We start from the raw sequence: 25,679 nt of genomic DNA, 5'->3' as shown, positions 1-25,679 counted from the left end.
GACCCGCACATCTTTGGACTGTGGGAGGAAACCGGAGCACCCGGAGGAAACCCACACAGACACGGGGAGAACGTGCAAACTCCACACAGTCAGTCGCCTGAGTCGGGAATTGAACCCGGGTCTCTGGCGCTGTGAGGCAGCAGTGCTAACCACTGTGCCACCGTGCCGCCCAGAGGATGTGGAGAGGATTAAGAATTATGTGGAGAGGATTAAGAAACAAGGATCTCCTCCTTGGACAAAATAGTTTTAAGGGAGATTTATTAGAGGGGTTCAACATTGTATACAGTTTTGGTAGAGTTAAATTGTTTTCACTGACGTTGGGGTCGTGTTGTGTATTGCACTGCTTGAAATAAAATGGGTGGAAGCAAAATCAATAGTAATGCTCAAAAGGAATTGGATATCCATGAAAAAGTAAAAATTGTAGGGCTACAAGGAAAGAGGAGAGTGGGGTGAACTGGATGATTCTTGTAAGCATTGACCCAAGCACCATGGAAAAAAATGACCTCCTTCTGCAATATGAATCTTCATTCTATAGTAACATGGGCTGCACTGACCAGAAGAATAGTAACGAAGAGACTTTGCTTCTTGAATTTTACAAACTTTCTCCTACCCTAAAACCAGGTTTAATATTAAAGTTACCAAAGTGAATCCATACCTCCAAGGTGTGCAATAGATTCTGGTCCAATCAGCTGGCCGTCAAATAAGCGTTCAGCTTGTCTGAGTTTAAGGTTGGGCTCTAAAGGACCTGTCAGCAGAGGAGGTTCCTTGTAACTGCAGACAAGAAAGAAAGCAATCATAAAAGGTTAAAAACCTGAAGTTAGGGATACTTTAAGGACAAACAAACTTGATTTAATAACTGAATTAACTAGAAACATTCCAACTTTAGTGGAAATAATGGTGTTAAAATGGAGTAAAGGTTAGAAACAGTATGTATAAATAGCAAATGCTCCTGAATGAGAATATTTGTGGAATTGCCATAGTTGGCATGATTTGTAATTGTGACAGCAATGACTAGAAATACCTCATCTTCGAAAATTCAGACTTCCAGTGAAACTCCAATATACCATGCAGGTGACAGCACATTTATGCAGATTACTAGTATCCTTCAATATGACGTGCTTGCACACATCACCTTTGAATGTTCTCTTATCAACTTTAAGGTTAAAACATCTTGACCTGGAACCCCACCATAGGGGTAATTGTTTTTCTCTATTTATCCTATCAAATTTATTCATTTTCAATATCTCAAATACTGTTTACACTATAAAGTAATTGCCTCCTCTATTGGTTGACAAGCATGAGTGTAGCAGTAAGGAGTAGCGTTTTAACGTTTATAATTTTATTAAGTTCTAAACAGTTTTGTTTATTCTCCTATACTGGTTTAGTGAGAAACAGTACTCAAAATTGTAAATTCAAAATTTAAAAAGTTAGATGATACTTAATCGCCCCACATCTTCTGTTTTCAATCAAGAGAACTGTTCGAGACAGATCACATTTTTTTAAAAACTCTCCCTATTCTCACTACCTCTCCATAAGCAGATTGTTATTTAGTTTTTCTGCTTTATGAAAGAGATGAGGCATACTTCTCCCACTCACTGCTCACAAGTTCTGACTTTGTAAAAATCATATCAACATTGGTATAGGTAAATCAGAAGTAGGGTTTATTCCACATATTCTTAAAACACAGAGTTACCTTGCAACACAAGCACATGTAAACACAGACTTACATAGAATCAAAATGGATAAAGAGATTATTTAGTTAAATAGAAAACAATTGAGAAATGTGTCCTGGCTTTTAAGATGGAGTCCAGAAGTTCAAAATTGGAGTTAGCAATCTGGAATTACTTTGAGTTGGAGTGAGTTGACTGTCTAGTTGCCAGTTGAGGAGTTGCAGGCAGTTTCTTCTCTTTAAAAATACCTTCAAAAGTTTTAAGGAAGTTTTCCTTAAACGTGAGTTCTGTTTCACTATTGTGCTTTGTGATGATACGCAGTTTTAAGAGGTTATTTTGTCCTGGATTTTTTGAAGAAAGGTTTCAAAGCAGAGATGCAGTACCAAACAAACTAGAGTAAACAGCTTCTGAGGCCTTAAGATTTTTTTTTTTTAAAACTTGGAACAACTGGAGCAGCCTGAACAAGTGCGATCAAGCTCTCATAGAACTAGGAGTTGTAGTTTTTTTAAACTGCCCCCCAAGTTTTCTCTGGATATTATTCCTCCTGGGCTGCTGGAGTTGCATGTCAGACAACTATTTTCTGAATTTGCCTTTTGCCAAGGCTGTGTTAGTGGGATGTTACTATATTGAGACTGTTACTGTTTATTAGTAAAATAATCTACTATTCTGTTAAGTCTTTCAAAAGAGTTAAGTTATGCCAATTCCTACTTTCTGTTGCTGTATTTTAACTACAGGGGATGAATAAAGTGTGTTTTACTTTAAAGCCAATCGCTTGATCAATCGAGTTGCATTTGGAACTCAACAGCTTACATTCACCTCTAATATACGAAAAAGTTAGGGTCTAGCCTATCTTCTGAATATTTTGAGGGTATTTGGTCTGGTCCATAACAACTTGAGGTTTTTATTTGCAGAGTGCTCAAAGATAAGTTCATGGCTGATTTTTAGGCAAGAAGCATTTCTTTTATAGCCTGGAGTTAGCGACATTGATCTTAGTCAACAGATGTTGCATGGCATTGCAATGGCCCCTTGACCATTTGCTGTATTAAAATTGAAAGGTAGTTCGATACTATGGGAGTTGCAGCCAAGCCACCTGCTTATATCAGCCATCTTTCTTTATTTTAGGCTACTCACTGTGTTATAAAACAATCAGTAAACGCATAGAAGTATTAACAATTGGCTTTTACTCTGCTCATGATAAATTGTATGTTTTTAATAAAAAAAAGCAAAATAACCTTCACTATGTTTCAACTGATTCCCTAAGTCAATTGTATTTTGCAAGCAGGTTTAACAAATATGATTCCAATCTTTTACAAAGATAGGTAAAGGGACAGGCAGCATTGAGGAAGACGCTGCAGAAGGATTTGGACAGGTTAGGAGGGTGGGCAAAGAATGTGCAGATGGAGTACAATGTGCGAGAGTGTGAGGTCATGCACTTTAGTAGGAAGAGAGGCATGGACTATTTTCTAAATGGGGAGAAAGTTCACAAGTCTGAAGTACAAAGAGAATTGGAAGTTCTAGTCCAGGATTCTCTGAAGTAAGCTAGCAGGTTGAGTCAGAGGTGAGGAAGATAAATGCAATGATGGCATTTATTGTGAGAGGACTGTAAAAGCAGGGATGTACTTCTGAGGCTCTATATTGCTCTGGTCAGACCATGTTTGGAATTCTGTGTGCAAGTTTGGACCCCATATCTCAGGAAGGATATACTGGCCTTGAAGCACGTTCAGAGGACATTCACGAGAATAGTTCCAGGAATGAAAAGCTTAACATATGAGGAACATTTGAGGACTACGGATTTATACTTGATGGAGTTTAGAAGGATTGGGAGGGATCTAATTAAAACATACAGAATACTGAACGGCACGGACAAAGTAGAGGTTGGGGCTTTTGCCCGTAACGTCGATTTCGAAGCTCCTTGGATGCTGCCTGAACTGCTGTGCTCTTCCCACCACTAATCCAGATATTTCCATTAGTAAGAGAGACTAGGACCCAAGGGCATAGCCTTACAGTAAAGTGAAGACCTTTTAGAACAGAAATAAAGAGAAACTTCTTTGGACAGAGAGTGGTGAATCTATGGAATTCATTGCCACAGAGGCTGTGGACGCCAGGTCATTGAGTATATTTAAAACTGAGATAGATTGGTTCTTAGGTAGCAAGGGGATCAAGGGTTACCAGAAGAAAGCAGGAGAATGGGGTTAAGAAATTTATCAGCCATGATTGAATGGCAGAGCATACTCGATGGGCTGAATGGCCTAATTTCTGCTCCTATGTCTTATAGTCTTATATTCGTGTAAACCTGCACTCCACAGATCTACTCCTATATTAACAGGCTGTTTTGCAATTACTGCTTATGCTAGTTCATAACTGATGATCTTTGCCCTGACCTTATTTTACAAAATAACAATTATGCAATTTTAGCACCCATTTCTTTTCTATATGATAAATTTCATCTTATTTTTAAGCTAATATCCTATAAATTCATATTTAACATTTTCCTTCATGCACCTTGCTTCCTCACTCAACTTGATTTTTCCTCCAAGTGGAACTTTTTCTTTTATTCCTTCTTGATCCGACCCTCCAGAAGTAGCTGCATTATTCTGATAATAGATCAATTGACCAGCAGCCTTCCACTAACATTTCCATACGCCAGTCCAAACAGCAAGAGTTGGTATGCTGTTCAACCACGCCTTCCAGCTGATGATATACAATTGGAGATTATTGGCTACAATATTAACATTTGATCCAGAGCAAATGAACACTTACCTGAAAGGCTCAGGGTTTATTGGTGACTCCAGCAGCAATGTTGCCACCAGTAATGGGGCCAGAAGAGTCACAATGAGGGTTGTCAAGGTTATCCGGAAAACCTTCCCACTATATGCACTAAAAGAGAAAGATACTCAGGAATTTATTGTGGAAAGAGAATGTTATTTTACATTAACTTGGTAACTTCTCAATGAATGTTTTAGGAGGATGTGTGCCCCACAAATATTTCAACCTTCATTAAGTCTTCAGAAAAATATTCAAAGAACAGCAAAGTACAAACTTTACAGAGTAAGGCAAAAAACATCTGTACAGAAAAAACTGTTGCCCTAAGTTTTTTTTTCAAAATGTATGATTTAGAGGCATTAAGGTATATCAACACAGAGTCTAACAATTTCAGAAGAAAATGCATAAACCTGAATACAAACTGACATTTTCCAAGCTAGCATCAGTTCTGAGGAAGGGTCACTGGACCTGAAACGTTAACTCTGATTTCTCTCCACAGATGCTGCCAGAGCTTTTCCAGCAACTTCTGTTTTTGTTTGATTTACAGCATCCACAGTTCTTTCAAGTTTTATATTCTGGTAATAATTCTGTTGCCATTTGCAATTCCTCTAGATCCAACTTTTGTTGCTTCACTAGTCTCATTACCACTTCCTTTCACTCCTTGTAGAGTGAAACAGCCTCTCAGGGGGAAACTGCAACAGCCACGTTCGTGATACCACAGTTGGTTCTGCTGCACAGGGGATGGGCAAAAAGAGTGGAATTGCAATAGTCATAGGGGATTCAATTGTTAGGGGAATAGTTAGATGATTCTGCAGTCACAAATGAGACTCCAGGATAGCATGTTGCCTCCCTGGTGCCAGGGTCAAGGATGTCGCAGAGCAGTCACAGGACATCCTGGAGGCAGGGAGGGTTAACACCCAGTCATGGTATACAAGGTACACAGGTACACAATGTAAAAAAAAGTTCTAAAAGCAGAACACAGCAAGTTAGGAAGCAAACTGAAAAGTAGGACCTCAAAGTGATCTCAGGATTATTACCAGTGCCACATGCTGGTCAGCATAGAAACAGGATATATTGGATGAATATATGGCTAAAGAAATTGCGTAAGAGGAAGGCTTTCAGATTCCCAAGGCTTTGGGACTGGTTCTAGAGAAGGCATGACCAATACAAACTGGACAGATTACACCTGGGCATGACTGAGTCTTATTTGCTAGAGTAGTGGAGGGTCTAAACTAAATTGACAGGGGAATGGAAACCTTTGCAAGGAGTTACAGGGAGGGTAATCAAGGACAAGAACAAAAGTCAGCAAGGGGAATCAGAGAAGTGATAGGCAGAGGGATCAAGGACCAGAGTCAAACAAGGCCATAGTAAAATATAGTGGGAATGGAACAAGCAATGTTAAAAAGACAAGCCTTAAGGCTTTTCCTGAATGCACAGAGCATTCAAAATAAAGCAGACAAATTATTGCGCAAATAGATGGAAATGGGTATGATATGGTTGGGATTACGGAGACAAAGCTGCAGGGCGATAGGCAGGTTAGGAAATGTATATCCGAGGTGTTCAGTATTTTGGAAGGATAGACAAAAAGGAAAAGGACTTGCATTACTGGTTAAAGAAGATATAAACACAATATTTAGCAAAGATATTAGCTCAGACAATGTAAAATCCATATGTGTAGACTGGAGAAATACCAAAAAACACTCGTACAGGTGGTATATAGACCACCAAGTGTAGTGGTGATGGTGGGAACGGCAATAAACAGGAAATCAGAGATGCATGCAGTATAGGAGTATGTAACACGGATGTCTTTAATCTGCATATAAATTTGGCAAATCAAATTAGTCACAATACTGTAGAATAGGGATTCCTAGACTGTATATGGGATAGTTTTCTGTACCAATACGTTGAGGAACAGACCATCTGACACTGGGTATTATGCAATGAGAAAGGAATAATTGGTAACACAATTGTGAGAGACACAGTGAAGTTGAATGACGATAACATGATACAATTTTTCATCAAGATGGAGAGTGAGGTAGTTGATTTTGAGACTTAAGGGAAACTACAATGTTATAAGCTGGTTATGATGGATTGGAAAATGTTAATGAAAGGAACGACATTTAGTGTTTGCCATTGCCTATCCAAAGATCAAATGGGTGAACTACAAAAATTGTTTATTACTGTCTGATGCAAAAGTGCAAAGAGAATAATGAAAAGTTAAAGATAGTATGAGATACAAAAATGAAGTATACAAATTAGCAAGAATAAAAATAATAGGCCTGAGCATTGGGAACAGCTTAGAAGTCAAAAGGGGACCAAGGGAATGATCAAGAAGGGGAAAATAGAGTATGAGAGTAAGCTTACAGGGAATGTAAGAACTGACCATAAAGGTTTCTATAGATACGTAAAGAGAAAAGGATTGGTGAAAATTAATGACGGTCCCTTAAGGGAACAAGGGGACTTATAATGGGGAACAAAGACACGGGTGACCAATTAAATTCCCTCTGTATTCATAAAGGAGGAGATGAATAACGTATACCACAAATGATAGAGAAACAGAAGCAAATCTGTATTAGCACAAAAATGATGTTGCAGAAATCGATGGAAGTGAAGGTTAAGAAATCCCTAGTGGCCCAAGAAACAGTGGATGCATTGGTTGTCGTCTTCTAACGTTCTATAGACTCTGGCACAGTTCCTATAGATTGAGAGGTAGCTAATGTTTAAAAAGGGTACAGAAAATGGAATATAGGCCTGTGAGTCTGACATCACAAAAAGAGAAAATGCTAGAGTTTATTACAAGGGTTCTACAGCAGAACAGTTAGAAAACATTAGGAAAATTAGTCACAGTTAGCATGGATTTCCAAAAGGGAAATCATGTTTAACAAAGCTATTGGAATTCTTTGAGGATGCAACTAGTACGGTTGATAGTGGATGTGGTTTACTTGGATTTTCAGAAGCATTTCAATATAGTCCCACGTAAGAAATCAGTGCATAAAATTAAAGCATTTGAGATTGGGGAAAGTGTATTGAGATGGTTAGAAAATTAGTTACAGACAGAAAACAGTAGGAATAAATGTTCGGCAGGTCGTGACTAGTCAGGTTTGACACAATGACCCCTGTTATTTATTAAATATGTTACTGATTAAATGAGTAAACTAAATGCATTATCTGAATATTTGCAAATGATGCAAAACTTGGTGGAAGTGTGAGCTGAGAAGGATGCAGAAATTAAGTGTGATTTGAACAGGCTGAGCAAAAGGTAGATGCAGTATCATGTGGATAAATATGGAGTTATTCACTCCGGTAGCAAAGAATAGGAATGCAGATTAATATCTGAATGCTTGCAAATTGAGGTGGTGAAATGTTCAACGAGACCAAGGTATCCTTGTGCACCAGTCACTAAAAGTATGCATACAGGAGCAGTGGGTAGTAAAGAAGGCAACTGTACATTGACCTTTCCAGTAAGAAGATTCGAGTATAAGATGTCTACCGCAAGTATACAGGGCATTGGTGAGGCCACAACTGGAATAGTGTGTGAAGTTTTGATCTCCTTATCACAGAAAGGATGTCCTTCCTATAGAGGGGGTGCAGCAAACATTCAACAAATTGATTTCTCGTACAGCAGGATTGATGTAGGAGGAATTTGAGTCAGTTAGGATTGTATTCACTGGAGTTTAGAAGAATGAGGTGGGATCTCAGAAATCTAGACAATTCTAGACAGCTTTGATGCAGGATCGATGTTCCCGATGGTGGGAGAGTCCAGAACAAGAAGTCACAGTTTAAAGATTAGGGGTAAAACTTTTAGGACAGGATTAGTGTATTGAGCTTGCTGATCAGCCAGGGTCATAATGAATGGCACAGGAAACTCAAGGGGTCAAATTGTTGACTCCTGCTCCCATCTTCTATATTTCTATATTTTCTATGTTCTCTCATGTAGACTACATGCAATTTCTACAATGAACAAGATATCACATGGTGGGAAAGAGGAATCCTAATGCATCATTGCATTCAAACCATTAATAAATCCCCAAACAGCATGAACCATTTTAACTGTTAGTAGCATCCCAGGAAGTTATCATTGACCAGAATCTTAATTGGAACAGCTGTATAACACCGTCAGTAAAAGAGCAGTATAAATGCTGAAAATTCTCTGTTGAGAACTAGCGGTCTTCTTCCAATCGGTGTTAACTCAGCATTCCATATTTGATACTTCCTGTGTAGAATGAGACCTTATCTAACTGTCACATTCATACATAGCCTTCTTCAAACAAACAAATCTCTAAATGAAAACAGAAAAGATACCATAAGAATCAAAACTCTGATTCTCCAAGATTTATTAGGTGCCACCCTACTCCCATTAATGCAGTATATCAAAGATAAGATTTTGATCTTAGAAAGAATGAAAACACACCTGTAGATAGAGGAAGGCAAAGGAAGAACTGTCATCTGACATAGTAGGGAGCAGTCTCATGTCCAAGGGCCAAGAGGGTTGAGACAGCTGATTAAAGTAATTTTGATGGCCAGTTCCCAAAATAAGGTACATCAATCAACAGGTCATCAACCAAATGGAAGAACAAAGACTGTTGGTACTGAAACCACCAAATACTACTAGTGACCATCACAAGAGATGTCAGACCACAAACGTGGGAGTATGCTGTCTCTACTCCTGTGTTTTCAATGGTTCAGGTATCAGCAAAGCATTCTCATCTGTCAGAGGTCACATATTTCCTTTTTTTGCCTAAATGACTAATGAATCATACCTAAACTGCAGCTTCTCAATAAAATATCAGAAAATAGCAATAAATAGTCAACTGCCTCTGCAAGGTGACTGTGATGACAAACCCATTAAAATCAATATGTGACAAGTAACTCAGCTCCTACTTCTCCAAATCCCGTTCACCATCTACAAGGCAAAAGTCAGAAGTACGAAAGAATACTCTTTTACTTGCCTGAATCAAACAACTCCAAAAATATTCAAGAGGCTCAACACAATCTAGGATAAAACAGCCTGGACAACTGGCACCGCGTTCAAACAAATGTTGGAGGCAAAAGTATGCATCTTCTATAAGATGCACTGCAGGAACTCACCAAGGTTCCTCCACAGTACCTGGAAACCTGCAAACTTACATCCTTGAAGGACAATGGCACGTGATACAAGGAAACATCACCAAGCCAAAAACAATCCAGTCTGATACTATATTGATGTTCTTTTACTGCCAACCAAGTTAAAATCCTGAAACTCATTTTCCAACAGCATTCTGGGTGTACATACATAGACAAGATAGACTGACTGCATTAGTTCAAGAAGATAGCTCATCATCACCTTTTCAAGAGGAGTTAGGAACAAGCAACAAATCTGGCCTAATCCAAGATACTCATAACACAAAATAAAAACAATATATTTCCCTACTTAACCCACCCGACATGGTTCATATCTAGGACTGCACAACATACTTACTTCTCCATAACATGCTTTCCACTAACAATCACACAAGTTTCCAATGCAAGAAACCTATTAAATACATACCACCCTGCAACTGTGGGAAACCTTTGCAGAAAATTCACTTTCAGTTTCCTGGGTAGAAGTATGGGTCCAAGACAAGTGTTCTAAACCTGAATAAGGTTACAAAGGCAGAGTTAGCAAAAGAAAACTGAAGAACTAGGTTAAAAGATAGGGCACCAGAGATGTGGTGGTAGATATTAAATAACTCTTGGCAAAGGTTTATCTCAATGAAAAAGAATCATCTGTAGTTAAATAAGGAAGTTAAAGATCCATTCAAATTGAAAGACGCACTACAAATCTGCAAAGATCAGTGATAGGTCAAAATATTGGTCAGATTTCAAGGGGCAAACAATGACTTGAAAAAGGGAAAAAGATAACTTGTAATATAAAAGGAGACACAACAATTTCTGCAAATATTTAAATAGGAAAAGAGTAACTGAAGCCAATGTCGGTCCTTCAGAGTGTGAGTCTGGGGAATCGATAATGAAAAACAAGGAAATGGCAGAGGTATTGAACAGGTATTTTATGGATGTCTTTGCTGAAGAAGGTTAGAAAACCTTCCAAAGATAAGGTGAGCATGAAGGAGCCACCTTAACCAATCACTATCACCAGGGAAGAGCTGCTGAGAAAATTATTGAATCTATAAACTAAGTCACCAGAATTGGATGACCTTCATCTAAAAACCTTGAAAAGAAAAGACATTACTGACAATGTTCCAAAACCCTTTCCTTCTGGAAAGGTGCCAGAAATGATAAAAAAGCAAATATTACACCGTTATTTAAGGACAGAGTCAGAAAACAAAAATTATAGGCTAGTATATACAGCTGCCATAGGAAAATTGCTAGAATCCATTATTGTGATTGCAGCAAGATACAGTACTTAGAAAATCGTAACATGATCAAGCAGAGTCAACATGGCTTTATGAAAGAAAAATGGCGTTTAACTCATCTACAAGAGATTTTTTGAGGAAGTAAGAAGCAAGGCGGATAAAGGAAAATCTGTACTTCAAGCTCCAAAAGGCAAATAATAGGGTGCTGCATCAAAAGTTACTACAGAAAATAACAGCATGAATAAAGAATTGATTCCTGAACAGGGAATACACAGTAGGGGTATGACGTGGAGGAGCCGGTGTTGGATTCGGTGGACATCGGAGGCAGGACGACCACCGATGAAGGCGCAGCACTCTGAAAGCTAGTGCTTCCAAATAAACCTGTTGGACTATAACCTGATGTTGTGTAATTTTTTAACAGTAGAGATAAATAGGCTGTTCTCAGCATGACTAGCTAAAACTAGCAGACTGCCTCAAGGATCAGTGGTGTGACACTGACATCTATTGTAAACAGTCAATGACTTTGACGAAGAGATCAAATGAATGGTAGCTAAATTTGCCAATGACACCAAGATAAAGAAGCGAGTAAGTTGTCAATGAGGAGGATAGAGAGTCTTGCAGACTTAATGAATCGGAAAAATACTTAGATAAAATAAAATCTCAGAAAATGTGAATTGTCCATTTTGGCTGGAATTATGGAAAAGCAGCATATTATCTAAATGGGGAGAGATTACAGAACTCTGAAGTACAGAAAATTCTGGGTGCCCAGTTCATAAGTGTTCACAAAATGTTAGAATGTACAAACAGAAAATGATAAGGAATGGAAACAAACTGTCATTTATTTCAAGGGAATGAAACGTAAAACAGCAATGGTTTCCTATAGTTCTACAGAGCTTTGGTGAAACGACATCTGAAGTTTCACATGCAGTTTTGGTTTTTAAAAGTACGTATAATTGGATTAGAAACAATTCAGAGAATGTTTACTTGACTGATAACCGGATGAGGGAGTGATCTTATGAACAACAGTATACAATTTGCATGTAAAGAAATTTCAGAACTCAGAGGCACAAAGGAATCTTGGGTATCCTGGTACAAGTTAACATGTAAAAAATTGACGAGATTAGGAAGCTAATAGAATGTTAGCGTTTATTGCATGAGGAATGAAATGTATCTAAGGAGGTCTATTTGGCCTTGATGAAACCACATCTAGAACACTGTGTACAGTTCTGATTTCCTTATTTAAAAAAATACATAATTGCATTTGAAGCAGCTCAAAGACGACTCACTCAGCTCACTCCTGGGATGAAGGATTTATCTTACAAAGGAAAATTGAACATTCATACAGGCCTTTTGGCCCATCATATCTATCCCAACTAACAAACACCAAACTACTAATCCAATTTACCTGCACTAGGCCTGTTGCTTTACGTGCTTGTCCCAATGCTTCTTAAATACTGTGAGATTACCTGCCTCCAACACCTTCTTAGGCAGCGTGCTCCATATTTCTACCATTCTCTGGGTGAGAATATATTTTCCTCTGATCTCATCTAACCCCTGACTCCTCACCTTAAACTTATGCCCTCTGATCTTCAACAAGGGGAAAAGATTTTCATGATCTGCCCTGATAATGCTTCCTATATGCAGTATATTTCAATCAGATCCTGCCTCAGCCTCATCTGCTCGAAGGAAAGCAATCCCAGTCAATATCCTGGTGAATTTCTTCCGCATCCTCTCCAGTGCAATCACGTCCTTCTGATGGTGTAGCAACCAGAACTACACACAGCATTACATCTCAGAGCTAACCAATATTTTATAAAATCGTAACAAGACTTCCTTACTATATTCTACACCCCGTCAATCCCAAATGCTTTCTCCACCACCTTGTTTACCTGTGTTGACATCTTCAGAGATCCATGGACTTGTACGCCAAAGTACTTTTGTTCCTTGGTACTCCTTCGGGATCTACCATTCATTGTGTATTCTCTTCTTTTATCAGACCTCCCAAAATGCATCACCTCACACTTATTAAGGTTAAATTCCATCTGTCATTGCACAAGCCAATTCGCCAGCTGAACAATATCAGACTGTAGCCTCAGACAATCCTCCTATCAACACCACCACCAATTTTCATGTCATCTGAAAATTTACCAATCATACCTTCTGCATGAGCATCCAAGTTGTCATGTATATAAAGAGCAAGGGTACCAGCAGTGATCTCTGTGGTATACCACTGCTCACAGACTTCCAATCACAAAAGCAATCCTCCAACATCAACCTTTACCTCCTATTTCCAAGCCAAATTTGGATCCAGTTTGCCAACTTACTTTGGATGCCATGGCTTCTTACCTTTGGGACCAGCCTTCCACATGGGAGTTTGTCAAAGGCCTTAGCGAAATCCTTGTAAACCATATAAACCACACTACCCTCAATACATTTAGTCACATTTCTATTCCCACTCTTTCAGACTAATAGCAAAGCTCCATTTACCCTAAGCAGAACATCACAAACTATACTGTCCCTATTAAACAGATACAGCATAGGGTTAGATCGAGTAAACATTCCAACTACATTATCCCCATCAAACACTCCCATGTCAGGGATGGAGGTGTCTTTACCTACTGGAGTTGTAAAAATATGACAGGTGATCTTTTGAAATACACAAAATCCTGAGGTGACTTTGTTGGGAAAGTACCACAACCATGTCATATATTGTGCAGGTGGAGAGTGTGGTGCTGGGAAAGCAGAGCAGGTCAGGCAGCATCCCAGGAGCAGGAGAATCAACATTTCAAACATAAGCCCTTCATCAAGGAATCATTATGTGAGAAAGAGAGAGAGAAATATAAGGATCACAGTTTCATAAAAGGTGTTCATTTAGAGACAGATTTCTTTTCTACCAGGGCCTTGTTATTATGTCAAATTATCTCCCCAGAAAGCTTTGAAGTCTGCGTTTATTAATTTACTCAATGCAGACAGTGGCGGGCAGACAAGAAAGTGAGGGATGGAAGATAACCACATCAGCCATGATCTTGTAGAATGTTGGAACAGCGGACTAAATCTTATCTCCCATTCTGTTAATATTGACCTCTAAAGAAGGGGCAAACCCAGTCTATTACATTAAGGAACCCAGTTAGCAAGGTTACTGTCAAAGGGTTGTTATATGACCGCCACCGCCACGACATCCCCCAATATCCCTTACTCAGCCGCTACCTCACATGCTTGGTCTCAGCGTCCCGCGATTCATCAGAAACGACCTGCGGCTGCTGTGGCCGGCGCTGCCGCAGACCTTCCGCCTCCTTCATGATCCCGGGCTCCGCTCCACTGGACAACGCCGCCCGAGGCCAGCCGCCCAAACTGGGAACGGCGGTGCGCGCAGTCAACTACGTCACCGCGGCGCAAGTCACAACGGGACGTCGAGGGGCGCGCGCACGACGGGCGGCAACTGCCAAACGGAAAGGGGCGGGGTTTCCTCTAACTCACGCCTTGGTGGTGAGGTTGCCTGAAAATGTCCAACTGAGGGTGATTTTATCTGTAACTGTCCAACTGATGTGATTTTACCTGTAATTGTCCCACTAATGAGGGGAGTTTAATTTAGATAAATGTGACTTGCTGCATTTTGGAAAGGCAAATGAGGGTAGGACTTATGCACTTAATGGTAAGGTCCTGTGAAGTGTTGCTGAATAAAATGACTTTAGAATGCTGGTAGATAGGATAGTGAAGAAGGTGGGGTACCACTCCACCAACCTCCGTACATCAAATCATCCTCCACCATTTCTGCTACCTACAAATGGACCACACTACCAGAGATATATTTCCCTCCCCACCCCTATCTGCTTTCTGTAAAGACCATTCCCTCTGCAATTCCCTTGTTAGGTCCATGCCCCCACCCCAACTCACCTTCCCTTCCTGACACCTTACTCTGCCAGTACAGGAATTGCAAAACTTGTGCCCACACCTCCCCCCTCACCTTTGTCTAATACTCCAAAGGAGCCTTGCACATCCATCAGAGCTTTTCCTGCACTTCCACACATGTCAGTTACTGTGTCCCTTGCTCCCGATGTGGTCTCCTCTACATTGGGGAGGACAGGATGCCTACTTGCAGAGCACTTCAGAGAACATCTCAGGGACACCCGTATCAACCAACCCCACCGCCCCATGGCCAAACCCTTCAACTCCCCCTCCCATTCCGCCAAGGACGTGCAGGTCCTGGGCCTCCTCCATTGCCACTCCCTCACCACCTGACCTCTGGAGGAAGAAAGCCTCATCTTTCGCCTTGGGACCTCCAACCAGACGGGATCAATGTGAATTTCACTAGTTACCCAATTTCCCTTCCCCTCACCCTATCCCAGTTCCAACCTTCCATCTTCCTTCCCACCTATCTGCTCCACCCTCCTCTCTGACCTACCTTCTCCCCTGTCTCCCCCCCCCCCCCCCCCATATATCTCTCTACCCCCTCGGCTCACAGCCTCATTCCTGATGAAGAGCTTTTGCCCAAAATGTCGATTCTCCTGCTCCTCGGATGCTACCTCACCTGTATGCTTTTCAAGCATCACCCTCTTGACTCTCTTCTCCAACATCTGCAGTCCTCGCATTCGCTTAGTGAAGAAGGTGTTTAGTATGTTTTCCTTTATTGGTCAGATCATTGAGAATAGGAATTGGGAGGGCATGTTGCGGCAGTATAGGACATAGATTAGTCCAATTTTAGAATACTTGTGTGCAAATCTGGTCTCCTTCCTATAGGAAGGATGTTGTGAAACTTGAAAGGGTTCAGAAAGGGTTTGCAAAGATGTTGCCAGGGTTGGAGGGCTTGGGCTATAAGGAGAGGCTGAACAGGCTGGGGCTATTTTCCCCAGAATTTCAGAGGCTGAGGGGTAACCTCATAGAGGTTTACAAAACCACAAGGGGCATGGACAGGGTTGTTTTAAAAAATTCTCAAGGTCAGGTTCGTAGGAGAGTAGTCTGACACAGAACAAACGACCAAGAGGCGAGTCTGCTAGAATATGAGCATTTTATTCCCCGCAGCGTCGCCACAACCAGGTCTCATACTTACAACGGGTCTGGCTTATACTCACTCTACATGTTACCGGAACTGGGAGCCGTCAGTTCTCGTAGAGCGGTTGCCAACAACCCACGCTCGGCGGTTAAACGTAACCCCGGAGCAGACTCCCGGGTCTGGCTTATACTCACTCTACATGTTACCGGAACTGGGAGCCGTCAGTTCTCGTGGAGCGGTTGCCAACAACCCACGCTCGGCGGTTAAACGTAACCCCGGAGCAGACTCTCCGAACTGGAGACTTTTCCAGCTGATATACTCTTTTCCAGATATAAACATTCATGTGAACAGCAGAGCAAGGCTAAAAAACACATTCCATTCTGGTTACATACAGATAAGAAGATTCACACGGGGAGGTGTGTAATAAGATTCACACGGGACTAAGCAACACCTCCATTCCGGTTAGATTCACACATGTATTGGGACATAATTTTTAACCGTTTCACCACAAGGGTAAATAGACAAGGTGTTTTTGCTGGGATGGGGGAGATCAAAACAAGAGGGAGTAAGTTTAAGGTGAGGGGGGAAAGATTTAAAAGGGACCTAAGGGGCAGCTTTTTCACGCAGAGGTTATGTATGGAATGAGCTGCCAGAGGAAGTGGCAGAGGCTGGTACAATTACAACATTTAAAAAGCATCTGAATGGGTATATGAATTTAAAAGGATATGGGTGAAATGCTGACAAATAGGACTAGATTTGGTTAAGATATCTGGTCTGCATGGATGAGTTGGACTGAAGAATTGGTTTTCTGTGCTTTACATCTCTTATAACTCTAATGGCAGTGTTTCTGTAATGTCCAACTGATGGGAGTTCACTTAAACTGTCCTAAATGTGGGTAGTCCAGCTGTGACTGTCCAACTGATGACTTTATCTGTAACTGCCCTAGTGATGGTGAGTTTAGCTGAAACTGTCCCCTGATGTGGAATTTAACAGTAACACTGCCACTGATGAGAAGTTCACCTGTAAATAACCAACTGATGGGGTTCATCTATAACTGTATCACTGATGGGTAGTTCACCTGTAACAGTTCCACTAATGGTGAATTTACCTGTTACTGTCCGATTGATGGTGAGTTTACTTGTAACTGTGTGACTGATGGAGAGTTCACCTATAGCTGTTTCACTGATGAGGGTTCACCAGTTACTAACCCTTTGATGGTAAGTTTACTTGTAACTGTCCCACTGATGGTTAATTTATCTGTTAATGCCCAATTGACGGGAAGTTTACCTGTAAATGTTCCACTGGGAGTTCACCTGTAACTGTCTGACTGAGGAATTATTTATCTGTAACTTATCTATTGCTGGGGGTGTTTACATGTAACTGTCCTACTGATGGTGAGTTCACCTATAACTGCCTTATTGATAAAAGCGTACCTATTAATGTCCTACTGATGGGAGTTTACTTGTGGGTTTACCTTTTCTGTCCAATGGAGGGGAATGTCCCTATCAGTTTTGCTGTAACTTGCTTATTTACATGGAGTTTACTGGTGAGTTTATCTGTTGTTATCCAATGGTTAGGGAATTTACCTGTCGGTTAACCTGTTGACATCCTATTGAGGGGTGTTTATTGTAAATGTTCCACTGATGGGGATGAGTTTCCATATCAGTTTACCAGTTACCATCACATTAATGGCAACTTTTATGTACCACCTTTTCTGTAAGCAGAATTGCTTACTGCCCTGTTGATGCCGAGTCTACCTCACAGTTTACCTGCTACTGTTTTGATGTGGTTAAGGAGGTGATGGGCGGCACCTCCTCGTCACTGATGTCATGTATGCTCCCCTGAGACTGATTAATGTGTACGCCCCAATGGGTAAGAGTGAACGGTTGGCCGTCCTGCAGCAGCTTCCACTGTTGCTGGCTATGTCCAGGCTGGTCATTCTGGCCGGAGACTTCAACTGTATCATTGATGCAGATGGACGATCCGGCGGCAGGGACAGTAAGCTGGACACCATGTCCAGAGTCCTGATGGAAACGGTCAAAGATGCCAAGCTGCATGACGTCTTCACCCCTGCAGACGGAGCGCAGCGTAGATACACCTGGTCACGGGCAGACGGGTCTATCCGCTCAAGGATAGATTACCTGTTTGTGTCCCGAACGTTCTCGGTCAGATCCACTGACGTCAAGCCAGTGTTCTTTTCTGACCACTGCCGCCTGCTGGCCGACTATCACCTACAGGATGAGCAGCGGGCTGGTAAGGGAACGTGGAAGCTGAACACCAAGCTGTTGAGCCCGGGAAACATTGAGGAGCTCAAGAGGGACTACGCAGGACGGAGAACCGTGAAGCCCCTCTTTGAGTCCCAAGCGGACTGGTGGGAAACAGTAAAAGGGAACATCAAGAGGTTCTTCATCCTCAAAGGTGTTCAGGAGGCGAGAGAGAGGTTGGGAAAACTGTCCCAACTCCAGGAAAGTATGCAGAACCTACTCCTGCTGCAAACAATGGGGGTCGATGTCATGGAGAACCTCCATGAGGTCAAGGGCCAGCAAGCCTCGCTCTTTGTCTCCGAGACCTGCAAGATAATATTCCGGTCTGGGGTCCGCTCTGTGGAGCAGGACGAGACTTGCTCACATTTCTTCTTCCAGAAAATGCACAAAGAGAGATCATGCTCAGCAGCCTGAAGGAAGAAAATGGTTCCATAACGTCATCTCAGGCTGACGTCATGAGGATCAGCAAGTCCTTCTATGCCAGTCTGTATGACTCGAAGCCAACCCAGTCGTTCCTGTCCTCTATCACGGAGGTCTTAGACGACAGAACACGGGAGAGGCTGGACCAGCCGCTATCTCTGGACGAGCTGACCAAGGCCATCGAGTCCTTCGAAAAGAATAAAACTCCCGGAAGCGACGGCTTACCGGTTGAGCTCTATTCTGCTCTGTGGGACTTGATTGGCCAGGACCTGCTGGAGCTGTATGTCAGTATGCTTCTGGCAGGTACCATGAGTGAATCCATGAGGAAAGGCATCATCACCCTCATCTACAAGCGGAAGGGGGAGAGGGAGGAAATCAGAAACTGGAGACCAATATCACTATTGAATGTGGATTACAAAATCTTGGCAAAGGTCATCGCCAATTGGGTCAGGTCTGCTCTGGGGTCAGTGATTCACCCTGACCAAACCTGTGCTGTACCGGGCAGGAAGATCGCTGAGAGTCTCGCACTCCTCAGGGATACGATCGCCTACGTGCAGGACAGGCAGCTAGACACCTGCCTCATCAGCCTGGACCAGGAGAAAGCTTTTGACAGGATATCACTTACGTATATGAGAGATGTTCTCTCCAAAATGGACTTTGGGGAGGGAATCTGCAATTGGGTCAGACTGCTCGACACCAACATTGTCAGTGCAGTCTCAATCAATGGGTGGGAATCAGATAGCTTCCCAGTCAGATCTGGAGTCAGACAGGACTGCCCTCTCTCTCCTGCCTTGTCTGTGTGCTGCATAGAGCGCCATTTGCCGAGTCCAACAGGAAGGATGCGAGCCTGAGAGGGGTGACTTCCTGGCTGCAGGTTAAGGCCTCCCTGTACATGGATGATGTTGCCGTTTTCTGCTCTGATCCGCTGTCCGTGCACAGACTGTTGTGCATATGTGACCAGTTCGAACAGGCCTTGGGGGCCAAGGTAAACCGAGGCAAGAGCAAGGCCATGCTCTTTGGGAACTGGGCCGACCGATCCTCCATCCCCTTCACCATCATGACTGACCACCTGAAGGTGCTGGGTATTTGGTTCAGAGGGGCTGGGGTATGCGCCAAGTCTTGGGGGGAGCATATCAAGAATGTGAGGCAGAAACTGGGCAGCTGGAAGCTACGGTCGCTCTCCATCGCGGGTAAAAACCTGGTTATCGGGTGTGAGGCACTGTCAGTGTTGTTATATGTGGTACAGGTCTGGCCTATTCCCAGAACCTGTGCCGTCGCAGTCACCTGGGCCGTCTTCCATTTTGTATGGAGACTAAAAATGGCCAGGGTCCGAAGGGACTCAATGTACAAAGATCTGGGCAATGGGGGAAAGAAACACACCCAATGCCACCCTCACCCTAATGGCCACCTTTGTGTGTGGCTGCATCAAGCTGTGTGTGGACCCCCAGTACGCAAACACAAAGTGTCACTACGTACTGAGGTTTTACCTGTCCCCGGTGTTGCGAAGGATGGGCCTGGCCTCGCTGCCGTGGAACACCCCAAGTAATTGGACCATTCCGTATTACCTGTCCTTCGTGGAGAAATTTGTGAAGAAAAACACCGTTGACCACAAGTCCATCAGGAAGTGGTCAGCACGTAGACCCTTGAGACCCTTCGGGAAAAGGAAAGGGTGGATCCTATCGAGCGGTTCCCTGAGCAGACTGTCAAAGTCATTTGGCAGAATGCCTCATCGCCAGAACTTTCCAACAAGCACCAAGACATGGCTTGGCTGGTGGTGAGAAGGGCTCTGCCTGTGAGATCCTTTATGCACGCCCGGACTCTCTGCCGCACCGCACGCTGCCCTCGAAGCAGCTGCGGAGAGGACGAGACTGTCACACACTCCTTGTGGAATGTGCTTACGCAGAAGAAGTCTGGAGTTGAATGCAGTGGTGTTTGTCAAGGTTCGTCCTGAGCAGCGCCGTGACGCGGGACTCCGTGCTCTACGGTCTGTTCCTCGGGACGCACACCGAGACGAACATCAACTGTGCCTGGAGGATCATCAACTTGGTGAAAGATGCTCTTTGGTCTGTCCGAAACCTGTTGACCTTCCAGCTGAAGGAGCTGACCCCGCCTGAATGTTGCAGACTGGCACATTCCAAGGTCCAGGACTACGTGTTGAGGGACGCGCTGAAGCTTGGGGCAGCTGCCGCCAAGGCGCGGTGGGGAAAGACCACCATGTTACGTCTGCCTGCCAAAAAAGAATAGGGGGCTCACGCAGTAAGTGGGCTCCGCTGACACCTCCGCTAAACATATGGATATATGGATGGTAAACGTACAGACCTGTATATACAAATGATTAATTCCGATCTCTGTGTGCAAAGAAATAGAATGTATACGTACGTATGGCATGACCAATTGTATAGATCATCAAAATATTTTATGAATAAAGTATATTTTGAAATTAAAAAAAGGTTCTCCGAGGATGAGGACGTGTCTGTCGAGGTTCGTCCCAAGCAGCTCCGTGATGCGGGGACTCCGTGCTCTATGGTCTGTTCTCCGGGACGCACACCGAGACGAACATCAACTGTGCCTGGAGGATCATCAACTCAGTGAAAGACGCTCTTTTGTCTGTCCAAAACCTGTTGATCTTCCAGCTGAAGGAGCTGACCCTGACTGAGTGTTGCGGACTGGCACATTTCAAGGTCCAGGACTATGTGTTGAGGGACGCGCTGAAGCTTGGGGCAGCTGCCGCCAAGGCGCAGTGGGGAAAGACCACAATGTAACGCCTGCCTGCCAAAGAACAGGGGGCCCACGCAGTAAGTAGGCTCCGCTAACGCCTCAGCTAAATATATGGATATACGGTAAATGTACAGACCTGTATATATGAATGATTACTCGATCCCTGTATGCAAAGAGATGGAATGTATACGTATGTATGGCATGACCAATTGTACAGATCATCAAAATATTTTATGAATAAAGTATATTTTTGAAATTAACAAAAAGCTACTGTTTTGATGACTGGGGAAACAGTTATGGTTTGATGTTGAGGTTAACAATACATTCAAAGACTTCAGCTGATACAATGCCTGACTTAGATGATCTCAGTCACAAGTTGAGCCATTCATATTCTACTTCTGGTAACATTTTCCCCGGCCTTTCTTCAAATAGTGTGTGTTGTACACTTTTTCCATGGAAGTTTAAAACCTGGGAAATCATCAATGGGAACATTGATGTTGTTTTGATCTGCTCCTGTTTTATTGGTGAGTGTCTATTGATAGGTTTACTTGTTACTGTTCCATTGATAGGTAATTTCCTGCAGGTTTACTTGTTATTACCCTATTGATGGGAACTTTACCTGTTAGTTTCTCTGTTATTGTCCTCTTGAAGTGAGTTTACATGTCACTATTGTATTGATGTAGAGGTCAGCTATCAGATTATACGTTACTGTCTTTTTTTGGGGGGCGGGGTGGTCTGTGTGACAGTTTATATGTTACAGTTTTATTGATAATGATTTTAACTGTTAATTTACTTCTGAACCATCATTTGACTCAGGTATTTATTATGCTTTTATCCATATTTGTCTAATTAAAGGAGAGTTCCACTGGATAATTGCTTCCTCGTTCTTTTAATACATTAATGTGTTTGGTAATGGCTTTATTTTTTACTAACAAAACATTAATTTTAAACTGCCTAACCAATCCAAAACTTAATGTGAGTAGATTTAAAAAGAAATTATGAAGATGACTTCTCTCTGGGCATAATTACAGTTTTCTTTCCTTCTAAGTAAACATTTGTACAATACTGCTTTGATTTATGATTGTCTTCCTACTGAATGCAACCTTACCTCATGTTTTACAGTCACCCATTTGTTTAAAATGGTTTGAAAAACATGGAGGAAAGGCATTATACCAGATTGTTACTTTCTATTATTCCCTTCAAGACCCATGCTTTATTGTAACACAGTCTTTGATGCATGCACTCATACTGTGTCAAGTGGCTGTGACAGAATTTTGTGACATTTGAAGGAGTTTGAGACCTTAAGACTGTAACGAATAGAGACAGGAGTTGGCTTTTCAGGCCTCAAGCCTGCTCCACCATTCAGTTGGAACATTGCTGATACAACATTCCTCACATCTACTTTCCTGCACTTTCCCTGTAATCTTTTATTCCCCTACTAACCAAGACTCTATCTCCTTTTAAAAATATAAAAGGACTCCGCCTTTCTCAGTCTTAAATTGGCAGCTCTTTATTCTAAGACTATGCCCTCTGGTCCTAGAGTCTCCCATGAGGAGAGGCATCTTCACAGCATTTATCCTGAAAAGCCCTTTAGAATCCTCTGTGTTTCAATAAGATAACCTCTCATTCTTCTAAACTTCAAAGAGTAGAATCCCAACACGTGTGGCCTTTGCTCATAAAATAACCTCTCCATGCCAGGAATCATCCAAGTGAACCTTCTCTCTACTTCAATGAAATGGTATACTTCCTTAAATAAGGGGACCAAAACTGTTCACAGTTCTCCAGATGTGGTCTCACCACACCTTGTACAGTTGCAGTATAGCTTCCCTACTCTTATCCTCCAATTCCCTTGAAATACGCGTCAACATTCTAGTGGTCTTCCTAGTTACCTGCTACACCTATTTATTAGCTGTGCTCATGTACAAGTACCCCAAAATCCTATGATGCTGCTGTCTGTAGTTTTTCTCCATTTAAATAATAATCTGTCTCTTTTATTCTCCTTTCCAAAATGAACAACTTCACATTTCCCCACATTATACTCCATTTGCCAAGATTTGTCCACTTACTAAACCTATCAATATCTGTCTGTAAACAAACAAACAAATGCGATTCCAAAATAGAAAACAGAAATTGCTGGCGAAACTGAGCAGGTCTAGCAGCATCTGTGGGAAGGAAGCTGACTTAGCGTTTCGAGTCTGGTCTTTCTTTATCAGAACTCAGATTCCAACTGAAGTCTCATCCTTTGTGTTTCAAATACACCCAAGATCACAGATATCTCTGTAATGTACAGTGTTCCTCAGACAACTGTTCTTGCCACATCCTGAATCCACACTCAGCTCTATATGTGCTATATGCACACTGTGAACTTCTGTTTCCATCAGTATCACCTCACGTTGTTTCAGAGCTGTCCTTTCCCCCCAGTTCCACTTCATTCCCTAGCTCACTCAACAGAGTTTTGATGAAAAATCAATAGACTTAAAACAGTTGCTTTCTTCCCACAGATGCTGACAGATTTGCTGAGTTTCACCAGCAATCTATTTTTCTCTGTGTAAACTGTTTGCAGCTTTCTCACAACCTGACTTTCTTCCTATGTTTATGTCATCCGAAAATGTGGCTACAGTTCACTTCCTTCCCTCGCCTATTAATATACTTTGTCAACAGTTGTGGTACCATCACTGATCTCTGTGGAACCCCAGGTCATCAGGTCAGGTCATCTTCAGTTCATCAACCATCATCCTTATTCCCACTCGCTGTTTCCTGCCCATTAGCAAATTCTCCATTGTTACCAAGTCGGAAGCATGTATGTTCACTTTAAAATAGAAAGTGTTTTCTAAATTTGAAGTAAACACAAAGTGCAGGCTCAGCTACTCGAATGGAAAGGCTGGGAGATATGTTGTTCCAAAATAGATACATGTAACAATTCGCTGTTAAATGGATACCTGAATTTTGGTTGTTGTTTTGACAAAAACTAATTGGTTAAATTTGAATTAAAATTATGCTCAGGATACTAAAACCCAAACGTGTTTTAATTTATTGTTTTGATAGCGTCGGACCAATGAGATGGTACGATGTTGGTGGGTATAAAAAAGTGGGCATTTTGAAAATTAGAGAGCAACTGCCATCGATCAGCCGAGCAACTGCCAGAGAGCCAACTGCCAATCTAAATTCTTGCTCTCAAAGAAAATTAGAAAACACACTATATCAAAGGTACCTACTCATGTAAAACATACTTGCAAGTAAAAGAAGGAAGATGACCCAGGGAGATCAGACAGAAGATTGAAGACCACAGAGAAGACAAAGACTGTGTGGTCTTGTGATTAAGTTAATGTAATGTTTAATAAGTGTGTCATTGGAACAGCATTTTATTAATAGAGTTGGGGTCAGATAGTAAGCAGTTAAGAACAAAGGGGGGCTTGGATTTGTTCATAGTTATTGTTTAGTATTCACTATTAGAGTTAAGAAAATCATTTTTTTTTACTGGAAATTAGGAGTTCTCTGTCACACTTTTTAACAGATTATTAGGTGAGGTGAGCTTTTCTGGGAATTTGGTTTTAATTAACAGAGGGGTTCGACCTCTGCATTGTAACAGTTTGGGGGCTCATCATTCTGGATTTGAACAGATTTGGAGGATGGAAGATCCCAGCAGATTTAAACACTTGGCGATTAGTGTCCTAGATCTTTCAATAAAACTTAGGTGAGTAAATTTGTTTAATTTTGGTTACTAGTAGTTGGTTAAGTTAAGAGTGAAGGAAATAGCTCTTAATGTTGCTAAAGAGGTTCTGAGGTTTGAAGATGCTTCCCAAATTTACGAAGAAAGTGTGGAAAGACAGAGGAAGGATCTACTTCTCGAATTAGCAAATAGGTTAGAATTGGGTTTAACCAGGGGTGGCAGGTGGCTCAGTGGTTAGCACTGCTGCCTCACAGTACCAGGGTCCTGGGTTCAATTCCAGCCTCAGACAACTGTCAGTGTGGAGTTTGCACATTCTCCCCATGTCTTCGTCATTTTCCTCTAGGTGCTCTGGTTTCCACCCACAATCCAAAGATGTGCAGGTCAGGTGAATTGAATGTGCTAAATTACCCATACTATTCAGGGATGTGTAGGTTAGGTGCATTATTCAAGGGTAAATGTAGGGTAGGGGATGGGGTCTGTGCATTAGTCAAGGGTAAAAATAGGATAGTAGAGATGGGGAAGGGGTCTGGGTGGGTTACTCTTCGGAGGGTTGGTGTGGACGTAGTCATAGAGATGTACTACATGGAAACAGACCCTTCGGTCCAATCCGTCCATACTGACCAGATATCCCAACCCAATCTAGTCTCACCTGCCAGCACCCGGCCCATATCCCTCCAAATCCTTCCTATTCGTATACCCATCCAAATTCCTCTAAAATGTTGCAATTGTACCAGCCTCCACCACTTCCTCTGGCAGCTCATTCCATACACGTACCACCCTCTGCGTGAAAACGTTGCCCCTTAGATCTCTTTTATATCTTTCCCCTCTCACCCTAAACCTATGCCCTCTAGT

At 42.1% G+C, this 25,679-nt stretch overlaps 1 protein-coding gene across 2 annotated transcripts in view; it reads right to left on the bottom strand.

Annotated features, from left to right (window-relative positions):
* Positions 1-14,131, bottom strand: part of apmap (adipocyte plasma membrane associated protein) — a 45,117-nt gene extending 30,986 nt beyond the window's left edge. For both annotated transcript variants that reach the window (XM_043696435.2, XM_087991564.1), the window contains exons 1-3: positions 13,973-14,131; positions 4,431-4,547; positions 656-771 (exon numbers count right to left, since the gene is read on the bottom strand). In XM_043696435.2, coding sequence (XP_043552370.1) covers positions 656-771; positions 4,431-4,547; positions 13,973-14,064 — 325 coding nt within the window. In that variant the 5' untranslated portion in view covers positions 14,065-14,131. The remainder of the gene's footprint in view (positions 1-655; positions 772-4,430; positions 4,548-13,972) is intronic.
* Positions 14,132-25,679: the final 11,548 nt, after the last annotated feature.

Source organism: Chiloscyllium plagiosum, unplaced genomic scaffold, assembly GCF_037043375.1.
Source record: "Chiloscyllium plagiosum isolate Xiang-an unplaced genomic scaffold, Cpla_swu_hap1 HiC_scaffold_10, whole genome shotgun sequence".
Taxonomy (NCBI): Eukaryota; Metazoa; Chordata; class Chondrichthyes; order Orectolobiformes; family Hemiscylliidae; genus Chiloscyllium; species Chiloscyllium plagiosum.
Note: the sequence above shows the minus strand (reverse complement) of the source record. Positions and strands in the feature narration are given on the sequence as shown.